Genomic DNA, 14,568 nt, shown 5'->3' on the forward strand with positions numbered 1-14,568 from the left:
GCCCTGCGTCCCCTCCCCCGCTGGCGGGGCCCGGACAGAAGATGGTGCAGAAGAAAACAGCCGAACTTCAGGGCTTCCATCGTTCGTTCAAGGTGAGGGCTGGGTTGGTTTGGTGGGCGCCGCGGGCTGGACTACCTGAGTGGCCGGTGGGAGGGGCGCGGAGCTCGCCCTCAGGATCCCCCAAGCCTGGTGCCGGTCCCCCGCGTTGGTCTCGGCCTTGGGGCTGCCCCAGCCGTGCGTGCGCCCACAGTCCAGGCTGATGGGCCCCGAGGTCTCAGGTCTTCCCTCCAGGAACCCTAGGTGGGTCGAGGCGCCCTTGTCCCTGGGGCCCTTGGTTGTGTGTCCCCTGCAAACCTCAGCCAGGTGTCTAGTGCTGGGTGGGGCGTCAGTCGGCTACAGGCCTGTCCCCAGCACCGTGAGGTCTGTGAGGTCCTTCCTCCAGAAAGGCCAGGCACGGTTGCAGGTTCTTCCCCCGACAAACACCCCTCCCAAGTGGCCTGCAGAGTAGGGGTGTGTGTGGATCGGATGACCCCCAGACGTGCACCTCCCAGGCCCAAGTCCTGTTTCCTGTCAGAATGGGAAGTCTCTAAGGGGGCCCCAAGGCTTCCGAGTTCTAGTCTCAGATGAGCAAGTCTAGGGGGATTTGGCAGGTGCCGGGCCGGGCCGGGCCCCATGCGGCCTGGCCCAGGGGAGGCAGTGATGTCAGCAGCCACCCCACCCGCCTGCTGAGTTATGTAATGGCTTTCCTGGGCCTCCTTGGGCAGGAACCTGTTGCCCTGCAGAGGAGGCAGGACCTGGGTGTGTGTGTGTGTGTGTGTGTGTGTGTGTACAGGCAAGTCAGACACCAGTGTGGGAGGAGCCAGCCTGGTGTGTTTGGGTTAGAATTCCCAGGCCTGTCCAGCCAGCATTCACCTGCCAGCGCCCCACCCGGTGCACACTCCTGGCACCCTAGCTTCCACTCCCGGATAGTGACAGCGTTGGCATGTCCCCCAAGTGGCCAGGGCTGGGCGGAAGGGTGGTAGACCCAAGATGTTACTGGCGGTGGTCTGTTAACTCCTGGGACTGTGTCTGAGCTCAGACAGGGTCAGTGGGCAGGGCCAGCTCTGCGGTCAAAGCATACTCAAACTTTCTGGATGGTTCCAGCTGCCTCCTGCCAAGGCCTGCTGACTAAAGGCCCGCAGCCAGCCCTGGGCCTGGCCCGCCTACACTGCCTAGGCCTGAAGGCTGGTCTTTGCAGGCCACCCAGGAGCTGTGCATGCCCTGTGCTGAGGGGGGACTGTGGGAGTCCCAAGGGAGGGAGTGGGGACATGGGACAGGGAATCTTGGCTCTAAAGTGGCCCTCCAGGGTCCAGCTCTTCTGAATTGGGGTCTGGGAGAGATGTATGGGATTGCTGAGGAGACCCAGGTTTGGTCCCTTTGGGTCTTAGAGCCTTTACTTGATTGTTGGGGGCAGCTTCCTGACGTCCACTCTCCATCCTAATCACCCCCTTTTGTGGCCACCCTGGAGCCACTCCTTCCAGGTGGAAGGACGGAGACTTATCAGAGCATTGATTGCAGTCCTCATGGGAGCCAAACTCCTCAATGGGCAAGGACAGGGACTGGTGGGTGAGCATCAGCAGGCTGGCTTCAGTGCTCCCTTCCTCCTTCCTCCCCTGCACCTCCTAGCAACTATCTGCAGGGTGGATAGGGAGGCTAGGAGGGCCGGCCTGTTTTTCAGCTGCTCTTTCTGACCTCTGCCTGCACCCTCTGCAGCTGGCCTGGCTTCCGGGCCTCCTGTCTGTAGGAATCTGGCCTGGCAGAGTGGGCCCCTCCAGGTCTTCCTGGGGTTCTCCTGGAGTTTCTTTTCTGTTGGATAATTCTCCTGTCATAACCCCAACCCCAGCTGTCACAGGGCCCATAGAAGGGCAATGACTTGGCTCAGGTCACCCAGCATTGGCCATAGCACCACAATTATGTATACAGGCTCCTTCTATGCCCACCAGGGCCCAGGCTGCCTGGTCCATCAGGATGTTGGAAGCTAATTAGAACTAACTTCTAAAGGAACCTGGCCAGGTCTCAGTGTCCCTCAGCCTTTATTGGAGGGACTGTCAGCCTTCATACAAAATCTTTTGCTCTGCAGAAATGGCATTTATCGTAACAGCCTTCCGTTTGCCCCATAGGCGATTTCTCCAATCCCTGGCATGCCTGTCGTCTTTGGGCAGGATATAGTACCCTCTCCCCAGTTTTGGGGGCCATCCAGTGACATTGAGCGGGCCCCACTTTAACAGGGCTGGTTTCTTCACTGGGTACTAGGCTTGTGGGGCTCACTCCTGGGGGTCTCTGTGGGTGAACAGGACAGTGCAGGCTGTGGCCCAGGCAGAGAACAGCCCAGTGTTCATGCTGGAGCCCATGGATAGCTTTCCTGTAAGCCTCTGGGGGATTGGTGAGACAGGAGAAAGAGCAGCATAAAGCAGGGAGGGTGATGGCACCCCTTGACACAGGAAGGGCTGAGCCCACAAGGCCGTGGGAAAGCAGGCAGGGCAACTAGCGGGGAGCCCCGCCCTAGAGCTCGTGACTCACCCCCCACTGACTGCTCTTTGCCTTTGATCTCCCGACTGCTGTCCCCATTCTGCAGGTGAACAAACCAAGGTGCCACAGTAACTTGCACCCCCTCCTCCCTGCACAGCTACACCCTAACCTTGGTGGCCCCAAGGGCCCTGGCTGGGGGTAGAAGGGCTATTTCTTCATTGGTCAGGCGAAGCCCCGCTTTCTCCCCCTTGGCATATGTACACAGGGCTGGGTCACTCTGTAAAGGGGCCGTTCTGGCAGCATTACAGCCTGAGAGCTCTCTCTTCTCTACTACAGGGGCAGAATCCTTTCGAGCTGGCCTTCTCCCTAGAACAGGCCCACCCCGGGGAGACTGACTTCAGCCTGGAGTGCCCAGCCCGCCCTGGTGAGGGGCCTGGAAGGGAGGGGACTGTGGGTGAGGGCCAGGTGGGGCCTGAGAGCCACAGAGGCCAAGTGGGCCTCATGCCTGGGTCTCATGCAGATATGCCCACGAGCCAGCCCATTGACATCCCAGACGCCAAGAAGAGGGGCAAGAAGAAGAAGCGGTGTCGGGCAACTGACAGCTTCTCAGGCAGGTTCGAAGGTGAGTGGGGAGGGCAGGGCTGGGGATAGGGGAAGTGACTAGGTCGCCCAGGACAGCTCTCACTGCCATCTCTGCTCTCCAGATGTCTACCAGCTACAGGAGGATGTGCTTGGGGAGGGCGCCCATGCCCGTGTGCAGACCTGCATCAATCTCATCACCAACCAGGAGTATGCGGTCAAGGTAAGCACAACACCCTCACCTGTCCCCTCACCTCACGCCAGCAATGCCTGAGATCTGGCATTCAAGCTCCTGGACTCAAAGCTGGGGAAAGCCAGTGTCTAAAAATGACCCCCAGAATCCAGGTCAGCCTGGGCTGAGCCCCCAAGGCCAGGCAGAGGTGGGTCGTGACCATGAAGTTTGGCCCCTAATGCAGGTGGCCGCGGACCTGGTGCCAGAGTGACCATTGAGAGTGGGATGGGGGTTGAGAGGGCTTTGGTCAAAGCTAATGTTCACCTGCTGGGTTACTTCAGGCTGGTCCCCAGGCATAACTAGTGCTTTACCCATATTGGTTACTAGGATTAAAAAGCAACGCCATACTTAGGGCCCAGGGGTCTTAGCATTTAGGGAGACCAGGGCAGAGCCTCCTTCATGCCCATGTGGCCTCTGACCCAGGGTCCAGCCTGGGAACTGTGGCCCTGTGACCTCTGTTGTCTGGCTAGACCGTTGAACCCTGCATTCCAAGAAACCTTCCAGGCTCCTCTCGTGACCCTGCATCTGAGCTAGGTGGGCTCACAGGAGGCTGGCTGCCCAGGCAGGGAGGTCAGGTACTCCCTGGCAGGCCAGCTGACCAGATGCTTCAGGCCCTGGTGGAAGTCCAGGGACAAAGGCAGCTGTGTCCCTGCCCCCTGGAAGCTCCCAGGTGGAGTGGGGGTGATGGTGCGGGAGAATTGGACACTAAGAATGGAGCACCTTCTGAATACCTGGTGTGTCTCTGAGTAGCCTTCTCCTAAGGACCTGCTGGGCAGCCTGGTTTACTGTCACTCTTTGACAAGTAGGGAAATTGAGGCTCTGAGTCACACTGTGTCTGACCTCCCAGAAGGCCATCTCCCTCTCCTGAGGGACTGCAGTATTCTCTATGAAGTGGGGTCCTAGCCAGATTCCCAAGGGACAGGATGAGTTTCAGTTATTGTAGAAGGATGTGGCTGGTGGCTTTGTCTCTAGAGGCCCTGGAATATGTTTTTTCTGTCCCTCTTCGGGACAGGTGTGTTTGTCACTAGTCAGGTGGGCATGCATAGGCCCAGGACTTGGAGGTCAGTGGACTTGTGTGCCTGCCTGCTGCAGGAGCCTGGCCTGTGGAACATACTACATTCCCTTCCTCCAGGCCACTGTGATGCGCAGGAAGCCCCGGGCGTAGGTGGTGACCCCGCCTGTCCACTCACCCAGCAAAGGGGGCCGAGGCACCTGCTAACTCCACCTCTCTCTGAGCAACGTTGCTGGGGGGCATTTGGGGATGGGCCCAGAACTCTCTAATTCTTAGAGCTCCTGCGTGCCAGAAAGGATTGGGGACGTTGGTGTGTGTTGGCTTCCTGTGGCTCTGGGGTCTGGGAAGCTGTGTCTGCTGGTGGGCGGGGGGGCCAGTCTGGGCTGGCCTGAAACACCCAGGCTCATGGGGTCACAGACATCTACCCAGACTGGGTTGGAACTGGGGAGGCAGGACTTGGTGCAGAAGCAAGTGGATATGGCATGGCTGGCAGCCAGGTGCCTAAGGTCCCGCTAGTCCCCTGGATAGTGTGGGAGTCAGCATGGTGGCCACCAGTCTCCTGGTCATGAAGGGGAGGTTGCTTAGTTCAAGGGAACCTGACATTGTGAAGGGGTATTTTGCTGGACCCAAGGCTCCAAATATATCTCTGAGGCTTTTTTCCATCAGGAGTGGATAGGGCTGGCTCCTTCTCCCTGCCTTTCCTGTCCCACTCACTCCTCTCTTGGTGCCGCTTGGGAAATACGTTGCCCACCACTTGTGCTGATGCTGCAGTTCTGACTGGCAGATTCTGGGTTCCCATAGGAGAACTCAGCCACCTTTCTAGATCCTAATGGTCTAAAGCTTTAACAGTTTCAGGTGTAGTGCAGGGAAAGTTTCTGGTGGAGGCCCCTTGGGCTGGGGAAAGTCTGGCTGACCCAGCTGCTGTGTCTCCCCACCCCCACACGTTTCAGATCATCGAGAAGCAGCCGGGCCACATTCGGAGTAGGGTTTTCCGAGAGGTGGAGATGCTGTATCAGTGCCAGGGACACAGGTAATGTGACCCACCCTCAGCCCCGAGCCATCTTTTAGTGGATGAATGGGCCTGAATGTCTCTTTACCCCCAGTGAGCATTTAAGGCAGGGGTGGGGAACCTTTTATCTGCGAAGGGCCATTTGGCTAATTATAACATCATTCATGGGCCATACAAATTTATCAACTTAAAAATTAACCTGCTGCCTGGCTGGTGTGGCTCAGTGGCTGGGCATTGAACCGTGAACCAAGAGGTCATCGGTTCGATTCCCTGTTAAGGGCGCATGCCCAGTTTTCGGGCTCCATCCCCAGTAGGTAGGGGCATGCAGGAAGCAGCCAGTCAGTGTTTCTGTCTATCCCTCTCCTTTCCTCACTTTCTAAAATCAATAAACTATATTTTAAAAAACCTGCTATATTTGGTCAAACATTTAATTAATTCATCCCTAAAGCTTGGCAGGGCCAGACCAAATGATTTCATAGGCTTAAAAAGCCCGAGGGCTGGATGTTCCCCATCCTGATTTAGGGAGTTCCTACTGTGTCCCAGGCCGTTGTGAATGGACCCAGTGTTAGGCTGGCAGTCTGAGGTGGGCAAGATGGAAGCAGCCTGTGGGCCCAGTCCCAGCCTTCCTGTGGGCAGGTGGAGGTGTGTGTGTGTGTGTGTAGGGGGGGGTGTAGACCCTGAACTGGGCATGTACAAGGGCCTTAGGAAGTCTCACTCCTGTCCTACCCTCCTCCCCCATCCTAGGAATGTTCTAGAGCTGATTGAATTCTTCGAGGAGGAAGACCGATTCTACCTGGTGTTTGAGAAGATGCGGGGCGGTATGTGGGGCCTGGGAGACACATCCAGCTAGGTCCTAATGGGCTACGGGCTCAGAGCCACCTCGGAAGACCTATCAGGGGCCCGTACATCAGAGGAGGCTTGTGGGCTCTGAGCTTCCTGTCCACACAGCAGCTCGGGTCAAGGATTTTGGGTCCGAGGAGGCCAGAGTGGAGGCTTCCCTACCAGGTGGGAGTGGGTGCTGGGCAGTGGCCTGGGGACACAGGGGTTATTCTTACATGTTTTTTTTCTTCCACTATGACCTGGCCCCAGGCTCCATCCTAAGCCACATTCACAAGCGACGACACTTCAATGAGTTGGAGGCCAGCGTGGTGGTGCAGGACGTGGCCAGCGCCCTGGATTTCCTGCACAACAAAGGTGGCTGATGGGGGTGGCTGCTCAGGGTACCACCTACTTTTTGCTATCCTGCCAAAGATGCTTAGGTCCCATGGATGTCCAGCCGTGCCCCCAGTACAGCTGCCCAGGACTCCCTAAAGATACACCCATCCCACCACTGACTCCCTGATGTTTCTGCCCACAGGCATCGCCCACAGGGACCTAAAGTTGGAAAACATCCTCTGTGAGCATCCCAACCAGGTGAGGGACCCTGGGGGTTGGCCTTCCCTGCGGGACGGGCCCTGTGCAGGCTGGACAGGACCTCCAGCCACCTCACCTCATTTCACTGCTGCTTCCTAATCCCCTCCCAGGTCTCCCCCGTTAAGATCTGCGACTTTGACCTGGGCAGTGGCATCAAACTCAATGGGGACTGCTCCCCCATCTCCACCCCGGAGCTGCTAACCCCAGTGAGGACCCACGGGGTCAGGGGCGAGCTGGGAGGGGCGGGGGAAGGGGACAGGATTACATTCTGTCCAAAGAAGTGGTTTGGGACCTCCAGGAGAGATGTGGGGCAGCTTGTAGTCTCCGTGCTGGGGCCTTGAAACTCGGGATTTCGCTTAGCAACAGCCGCTGATTGGCCCTTCGGCTGTGATGGGGCGGGACCACGGTCAGGCAGGGAGGGGCGAGCTTCCAGCACCTGTTGATTGGGCAGGGCGGGGGTTGGGGCGGGGCTGTGGTCAGGTGGGGGCGGGCTGGCATCCGTCGTCAGCCTGTAATTGGCCGAACAGAGCTGTCAGTCACTGCGGCTCAGGCTCAGGTGACTGGGCAGTCCCTTGCCTCACATTACACTGGAAAGTCCCTGCCAGTGGCGTCCCCCTCCCCCATGGCATCTAGTCATCACCGTTCCCCCTCTTCCCCGCAGTGCGGCTCTGCAGAGTATATGGCCCCTGAGGTGGTGGAGGCCTTCAGCGAGGAGGCCAGCATCTATGACAAGCGCTGCGACCTCTGGAGCCTGGGTGTCATCCTCTACATCCTGCTCAGTGGCTACCCACCCTTTGTGGGCCACTGCGGCAGCGACTGCGGCTGGGACCGCGGTGAGGCTTGCCCGGCCTGCCAGGTGCGCACCCCCTGCCCTGTGCAATCCTTAGGGCCGGTCCTGAATATTGACTGCATCCACAGAGGAATGCTGGCCTGCCTGACCTTCCTGGGTTTCTCGGGGTGTAGGTCTCCTGCCTTTCAGCATAGAGCAGTTTGGTCAGGGAGCTGTGGTGGGGTGAGGCCTGTTTTCTATGCAGTATTTGAGGCTCAGGATTCATGTGTATCCTGGAGTCCTTAGGAGGTCGGCTCTCCTGACCTTTCTCTTTTTAAAAAAAAAATATATTTTTATTGATTTCAGAGAGGAAGGAAGAGGGGGAGAGAGAAAAACATCAATGATGAGAGAGAAACATTGATCGGCTGCCTCCTGCACGCCCCATACTGGGGATTGAGCCTGCAACCCGTGGGCCCTTGGCCGGAATCGAACCTGGGACCCTTCAGTCTGCAGGCCAATGCTCTATCCACCGAGCCAAACCGGCTAGGCCCCCCCAGACCTTTCTTTCTCTCCTTCCTTGGCCCCTTAGGGTTCCCCATCCTGCCAGCTGATCCCAGGGCCCAAGTTCCATCCCTGTCTGGGTAGTAGTCTGGGGTCCTTGCACCTGGTTCTTGGGCCACAGGTCAGGCCTGGGGCCCTGAGAGAGCCTGTCACTTAGTGTCCCAGCTCCCTTGGGGTCCAGGCTTGCCCATCAGAGATCAGGACCTGGGCCTCGGCCCTTTTGGCTGCAGCCAACCCCTCCTGCATGTGTTCCCCAGAACATGCTGTTCGAGAGCATACAAGAGGGCAAGTATGAGTTTCCAGAGAAGGACTGGGCCCACATCTCCTTCGCTGCCAAAGACCTCATCTCGAAGCTGCTGGTTCGAGACGCCAAGCAGAGGCTAAGTGCTGCCCAGGTCCTGCAGCACCCCTGGGTGCAGGGGGTGAGTGCCAGCCCCACTGGGGGCAGCCGGACATGGGGTCCTTGCCTCTGTCCAGTCTCCAATGGGCCAGGGCTGTGACTCTGAATAAGTGTTGGAGAACCCTTGGGGCCCAGGGTCAGGACTCCTTGTTGTGATGTGGGTCTGGAGGTCAGTCAGTTATCTTCTGGGCGCCCAGGCACAGTTATGAAATCTTCCCCATCTGCTGGTAGGAGCTTGGCAAATCCCTGGCCTGTGCCCTAGAGGCAATGGGATCACTTCCTGCCTGGCACAGAGCAGCAAGCTCAACTCAGCCACAGGGCAGACGGGTGGGTGGCCAGCCTCGGACAGGGCTCCATCCCCTCCGATCCCAGAAGAGCCTGGTGTTTGTCCTTGCCAGTGGTCATCCAAGCTGGGGCCACCAGGGTAGAGGGCCCTGTGGGGAGAAAGGACTGCTTGCTCAAGGTAGCCAGTAGAGGGGGCTCTGAACTGCTGGGAATATGAGGAGACCCATGGATCGAGAAGGGAAAGGGGCTGGGCTGGGAATGGTTAGGCGGGGTGGTTGGTGAGCAGGCAGGCCTGGGGAGCCACTGGCACCCCCACCACAGGCACCTGGGCTGCAGCATCCTGTTTGCCCCAGCTTCCAGGCAGGTGTTCCCCTTAACCCTTATTGGTGTCAGAGCCATGGGGGACCTGGGAGGGTTGGCCCTGGGCAGGATGGATGAGCCTGGCTGTGTTCTCTAGACCCGCTTCTCTGGTCTCCTTGCAGTGCGCCCCAGAGAACACCCTGCCCACGCCCATGGTTCTGCAGAGGTGAGGCCTGCATGGGGTCTCGGGTTGGAGAGGGGAGGTTAAAAGTTAAGGTGTTTAAAAAATGCAAAATAAGTTCTCTTTAAGTTGTAAGGGAAGCCATTCAAGAACTGGGTGACCTTGTAGGGCTGGTGGATTAGGTCCCAGGCCAGGGGGCGGGGGAGCTTGGGGCCATAGCCCCTCCTCCAGGGCACTGCACAGACCCTGTGGTCCTAAGGGAAGCAGAGGGTATACCTGGCAGCCACCTCTCCTTCCTTGGTGACTGTCCCGTCTTGTCCCCAGGAACAGCTGTGCCAAAGACCTCACATCCTTCGCAGCTGAGGCCATCGCCATGAACCGGCAGCTGGCCCAGCGCGAGGAGGATGCGTTGGAGGAGGTGGGGCAGGGCCAGCCCGTGGTCATCCGAGCTACCTCACGCTACCTGCATCTGTCCCCACCATCCCAGTCCAAGCTGGCCCAGCGGCGGCAGCGAGCCAGCCTCTCTGCAGCCCCCGTGGTCCTGGTGGGGGACCATGCATGACCCCTCCCTTCTGCTGTACATAGGTCACCCCCTCCCCCATCAGATCTCAAGATTTTTTTTAAGCTATTGCCAGCCAGTGACCAGCAGGCTGTGCAACACCCCCCACTCCCACCCCCCCTTGGGTTCTGAGGTGCTGTGCTCAGCTCAGCTCAGCTGGGGGGTATCTTTTTATATAAAGTTTTTGCTGTTGGGTTTTCCTTTTTTTTTCTGTCCCCCACCCCCATTTTTTTCCTTTGAATGGTGTTAAAAGTAAACAGGCACCCTGGAGAAGAGCAGAGGGCACATGTGCTGCGCATGCCCCCACCCTGCCACCCTGGCCGTACAGGCTCAGCTGTACTGTGAAAGGCCTTGTGCCCATGGTCCCTGCCCAATGTGACTCAGGAGAGGAGGACATTTGCTGTCTTCCAGAGCTGGGGGACCCGGGAACACACCTGCGCCCCTCCCCCTCCCCTGCCCTTAGTGTTCTCAAGGCCAGACTAACCCTGCACCTCCTTTCACCCGAAAGGCACCCTGGTGGCCAGGGGAGTCCTGGGTGTGGGCAGGTGGAGTGAACAGCCACCCACATGGACCCCACCCCACCCCTAACTGAGAACCTTAAGTTGCAGCTGATGGGGAAAGGCTGCACCCATTACCACTACTCCCCACCCTCTCCACTGGGGACTCTGTCTACCTGGGGCAGGGGGAAGGGGCACTGGAGGAATGGGAGGGGCTGGACTGGCACTCGTCAGCCAACATGGGGGACCCGTAGATCTCCCACCCCGGGCACCCCAGTGCCCCTTCTCAGGGCTCAGTCTGACCATGGCCACGTCCTGCCCCCTGTCGACCCTTGAGTTGACACGGAAGCTCTGCCAGCCCTGTCTCCTCCCCTCCGTAGAGCCAGGGCTGACCCAGGTTCCCGATGAATCCCCCACCCGAAAGGCAGCATTCCTGCTCTGCCCACCTTTAGGGGAATGGCCTCCCTCAGGCACCCAGGAACCTCCCTGTCCTTCCCACCTCCCCACCCCAGAGTCCAGGTCAGATGTCTAGTGACTTGCTGGGCTCAAGGAGACTCTGACTCCCCTCTTTGTCCTTAGGTGGGAAACACTATGCAATACAAGCTTTCTCTTCCTTCAGGCACGTGTTTCTGCCAGTGGGCGGCCCCCCAGCCCTCTTCAGGGCAGCTCGGCCTGGGCTCTGGCTGGGTCTTTCAGGCAGGCCAGCTGGAGAGCCCTCTGGCATCTAGTTTTCATCCTGTTTCATTAGTATTTTAAGAACATCAGTTGACTTCCCTTTCCTGTTCTTGAAGAATACTTGAATGTCAGGGGGCCTTGGGGTTGGGGGTCTCAGACACTGCCTCCCCCAAGTCTTGTACAATGGTTGCAGTCTGGGGGCTGATGCCTGCCTGGCCATCTGAATCTGTGGACCGGCCTTTCCAAAGACCCCAGGGTGGGTGGCCACCCCCACCTCCATCATTTCTGGCCCATTAGTGATTCCAGGTATCACGACTGGGAGTTCTGCCTTTCTGTAAAAGAACTGGGCCTCGCTGGCTACAGGCGGTGTGGTCAGTTCAGTCTGGAAAGCTGACTGTGAGCAGCATTTTCTTCTCAAAGGTGGGGCAGCTACTTACTTTCCCCCCATCACATCTCCAGTGCAACCGGGAGGCTGGCCAGAACCGTCACTGTGAATGAGGGCCTGGGCCCCAGGGAGTCCCAGGCTGTGAGGCTGCTCTGGTGCTGAGGGAAGGGGGAATGGCAGTGTTTCCATGTTAATATAGAAAAAAAAGACAATTTTCTTTTAAAGTGGGGGAAAGACATCCAAGCACTTTAACTCCACTGTACCAGGTAAACTGATACAGCTCAAAAGTTTTCCTTGACACCAACTGTCAATGCCGGAATTTTGTATTCTGTTTTGTAAGGATTTAATAAAACTCTTAAAAACTCATTCTGGTTTTCTGTTGCTGCATAACAAGCTGCCCCAGACCTCGTGGCCTTAGCCATTCAGTGACAGTGGTGCTGTGACCTAGGAGTTGGGACAGGGCATGTGGGGTTGGCTTGTCTGGGGATCTGTGAGGGTGGGGACAGGCTGTCCTTGAGTGACCCACCCGTGTTGGCCCCGGGAGCCCTCTGTGACAGGCTCTCGCTGGGCATCATGTTCGAGGCTCATCCGCATTCGTGCCTGCGCTTTAATGCTGTTCAGGGCCGAGTAAAGCTCCAGTGTCCGGATGGAGCACATTGTGTTTATTCATCTGTCCGTGCTACCAGGTTTGGCCACAGTGAACCGTGCTGCTATGGACAGGTGCACAGGTTTTCATTTGTGGAAACAGATGGAAGACATTTCACATGTGGATGTGTTCATTTCTCCGGGGTGGACACACGGAAGGGATGTGAGCAGGGCAGAGACCTGATCCCACGTGGAGTGTGGATGGGGCCAGAAGGACCCAATAAACCATTGTCACCCTCAAAGCCAGTCAGATGAGGGATGACAAGCCTGGTGGGGGCGGTGCCCAGTAGACCACACAATGGCAAACACCAGGCATGGTGAGGAGGTGACCGGCCAGCATCTGGGGACAGCCTGGACGCGGGGTGAGAAGGGGGCGTTCTGGGCTGTCTGGAGAGAAGGCAGCCTGGCAAGGTACGGGCACTAGGGATCCCTGCGACATGAGGTGCAGTAGGTCACCCCTCCTGTGGAGACACCTGAGATCAGCAGGTGGCACACCTTGTACTTGGCCCTTCAGTAGGAAACCTGGACACTCTTGAGCCTGTGCCCTGCCCCCTGCATTTATTTGCTCAGCTACCTCCTAGACAGGGGTCCTCAAACTACGGCCCGCGGGCCACATGCGGCCCGCCGAAAACATTTATCCTGCCCGCCGCGTGTTTTTTCCGCCGCTGCCTGTCCTGCTTAGCAGCCGACTCGTCCCGGGCCCGCAGTGCGCATGTGTGGAATGTCTGAGGGACAGTGAACTGGCCCCCTGTTTAAAAAGTTTGAGGACCCCTGGGATAGAGCGTCGGCCTGTGAACTGAAGGATCCTGGGTTTGATTCCGGTCAGGGGCACATGCCCGAGTTGTGGGCTCGATCCCCAGTGTGCCAGCCCCAACAGGCCATGCCAATGACCGCTCCCTGCCCCCTGACGCCTGCCAAGTCCTGCAGCCAGGCACAGCCTGTTCTCTGAGCCTCTGCTGTGCGTTGTATTTTGGTGGTTTCTTCTCGGTAGATCCCGCCCTTCCACCTCTCTTTCGGGAGCAGCAGGAAAATCCCGGAACTGGAGCCCCTGGGAGCCTTTCCCAGGCTGGTGACTGGCTGCCCTGGTGCCTGGGCCCAGGCTCCACCTGGTAAATGGAGACGCCAGCTTGGGCTCCCCAGCTGCCCCCAGGCACTGGCCTCACAGGTCCCTGCACAGAACCGTCAAAATCACATCTGTGACGGGAAGCTGCCCCACACTCCCCTTGACAGGACAGTGGCAATGCTGATGTTCGATGCTAATAATAGGAGGAACAGGGGGCTATGGGAACTATTTGCACTAATGGCACAGTTTTCCTGGAAACCTAAAGCTTTTTTTAGCCCTTGTTCAAGATACCTGTCATAACTGAGAAGGACTTGAGAGATAAGACCGTGATCCAGAGCTCAGCCCCAGACCTGGTCTGGAGGAGGCGAGGGCCTCATCTGCTGCTTTTTGCAGGATATTGCCCTGGAACTTGAGTCGGGGACCTGCTTTTGGGAAGAAAACACGACCAGCGGAGTCGCACTTCTCTGTTCTCTGGATTTTGTCTGACCTCAGGCAGTCTGGAGATTGGAAGGAGCCCTACCCATTGGAGCCTTTCTCTATAAGACAAGACAATATACAACTGGGAGTCCAGAGAGCAGCCCCGACCAGGTGCAGAGCTGGGGTTTTAAAGGCTGAAACCACATCCTGATAGACAACTGTGCAGAGCAAGCAACAACATGCCCTCCATGTTTGAGAAAATTACCAAGAAATTGGTCAAAGAGCTCGGAGACCGACAGCTCAGACCTGTCAAATGCTTGGTGAGTGCCACCAAGATACACCAGTTTTCTCTAATACAGAGGAAGAAGGCTCGCTCTCAGTTTTGGCAACTACCCGATGAACCACTTGATGTCTCCCTCATGCACATCCTGGAACCAGGTTCTTCGGTCCCAGACGCTGCTGTGGAAGTGCCTGCCGCCTTCAGTTACACCGTGGTCAGGAAGCAGCAGGCGGCTGGGAGCGTGAATGCTGGGGCAGAAGTGGGCATCTCAGGGGAGACTGCTGTGTGCCCAGAGTGCTCCCTCCAGTACCGGATCGTTAGCACCCCACATGAAACCTGGACAGAGCTTCAGAAGAGGAAACTGCCGGACACAGAGCCGGCCTTCCTGAAGCAGTGCCGGGAAGCAGGGGTGAACCTGTATGTTGTGACCGACACCGTGGAGCTGGTCAAGAGCCCTGTGCTGCAGGATTTTAGCAGCAAGAAGATCTCAGGGAAATTCTCCAACCCTCTGGAGATTTGGGTCAAGGGTAAAGCAGAGGCAGAGGTGACCAAAATGAGAGAGAAGCAGCTGACTGTGCCGAAGGGCTCGGTGCTGGCCTATAGGAGGAAGCAGCTGGTTTTCTGCAGCAGAGGCTGGGACATTCTTTACACCGCAGATGACGGTGATCGGGAAACCTTTCCAGCAGGCCGCAGATACATGGCACATGATGAAGAGCAAGGCGTTTCAGTATGTCACATGATACCTCCAAAGGATTTCATGATGCTACAAGAGGAGGTTTCCCAGAAGGTAGAAGCGGC

The 14,568-nt window shown here is 57.7% G+C and overlaps 1 protein-coding gene and 1 pseudogene across 10 annotated transcripts; both read left to right on the forward strand.

Annotated features, from left to right (window-relative positions):
• Positions 1-6: 6 nt before the first annotated feature.
• On the forward strand, positions 7-11,731 carry MKNK2 (MAP kinase interacting serine/threonine kinase 2). 10 transcript variants are annotated; one of them, XM_014533683.1, is made up of 15 exons: positions 7-92; positions 1,508-1,598; positions 2,591-2,628; positions 2,845-2,932; positions 3,029-3,130; positions 3,213-3,310; positions 5,282-5,361; positions 6,085-6,158; positions 6,430-6,534; positions 6,698-6,753; positions 6,864-6,959; positions 7,415-7,609; positions 8,341-8,505; positions 9,251-9,294; positions 9,574-11,731. In XM_014533683.1, the coding sequence occupies exons 1-15, from the start codon at positions 42-44 to the stop codon at positions 9,809-9,811; spliced, it is 1,521 nt and encodes a 506-aa protein (XP_014389169.1). In that variant the 5' UTR covers positions 7-41; the 3' UTR covers positions 9,812-11,731. The 10 variants fall into 10 exon arrangements, with proteins under 10 accessions (XP_014389169.1, XP_014389161.1, XP_014389164.1 ...); XM_014533675.1 differs by having other exon boundaries at positions 1,521-1,604; positions 2,593-2,628; XM_014533678.1 differs by having other exon boundaries at positions 1,521-1,604; positions 2,593-2,614.
• Positions 11,732-12,880: 1,149 nt separating this feature from the next.
• Positions 12,881-14,563, forward strand: LOC106724838 (annotated as a pseudogene).
• The last annotated feature ends 5 nt before the right edge of the window (positions 14,564-14,568 follow it).

This window comes from Myotis brandtii, unplaced genomic scaffold (assembly GCF_000412655.1).
Source record: "Myotis brandtii unplaced genomic scaffold, ASM41265v1 scaffold122, whole genome shotgun sequence".
Classification (NCBI taxonomy): Eukaryota; Metazoa; Chordata; class Mammalia; order Chiroptera; family Vespertilionidae; genus Myotis; species Myotis brandtii.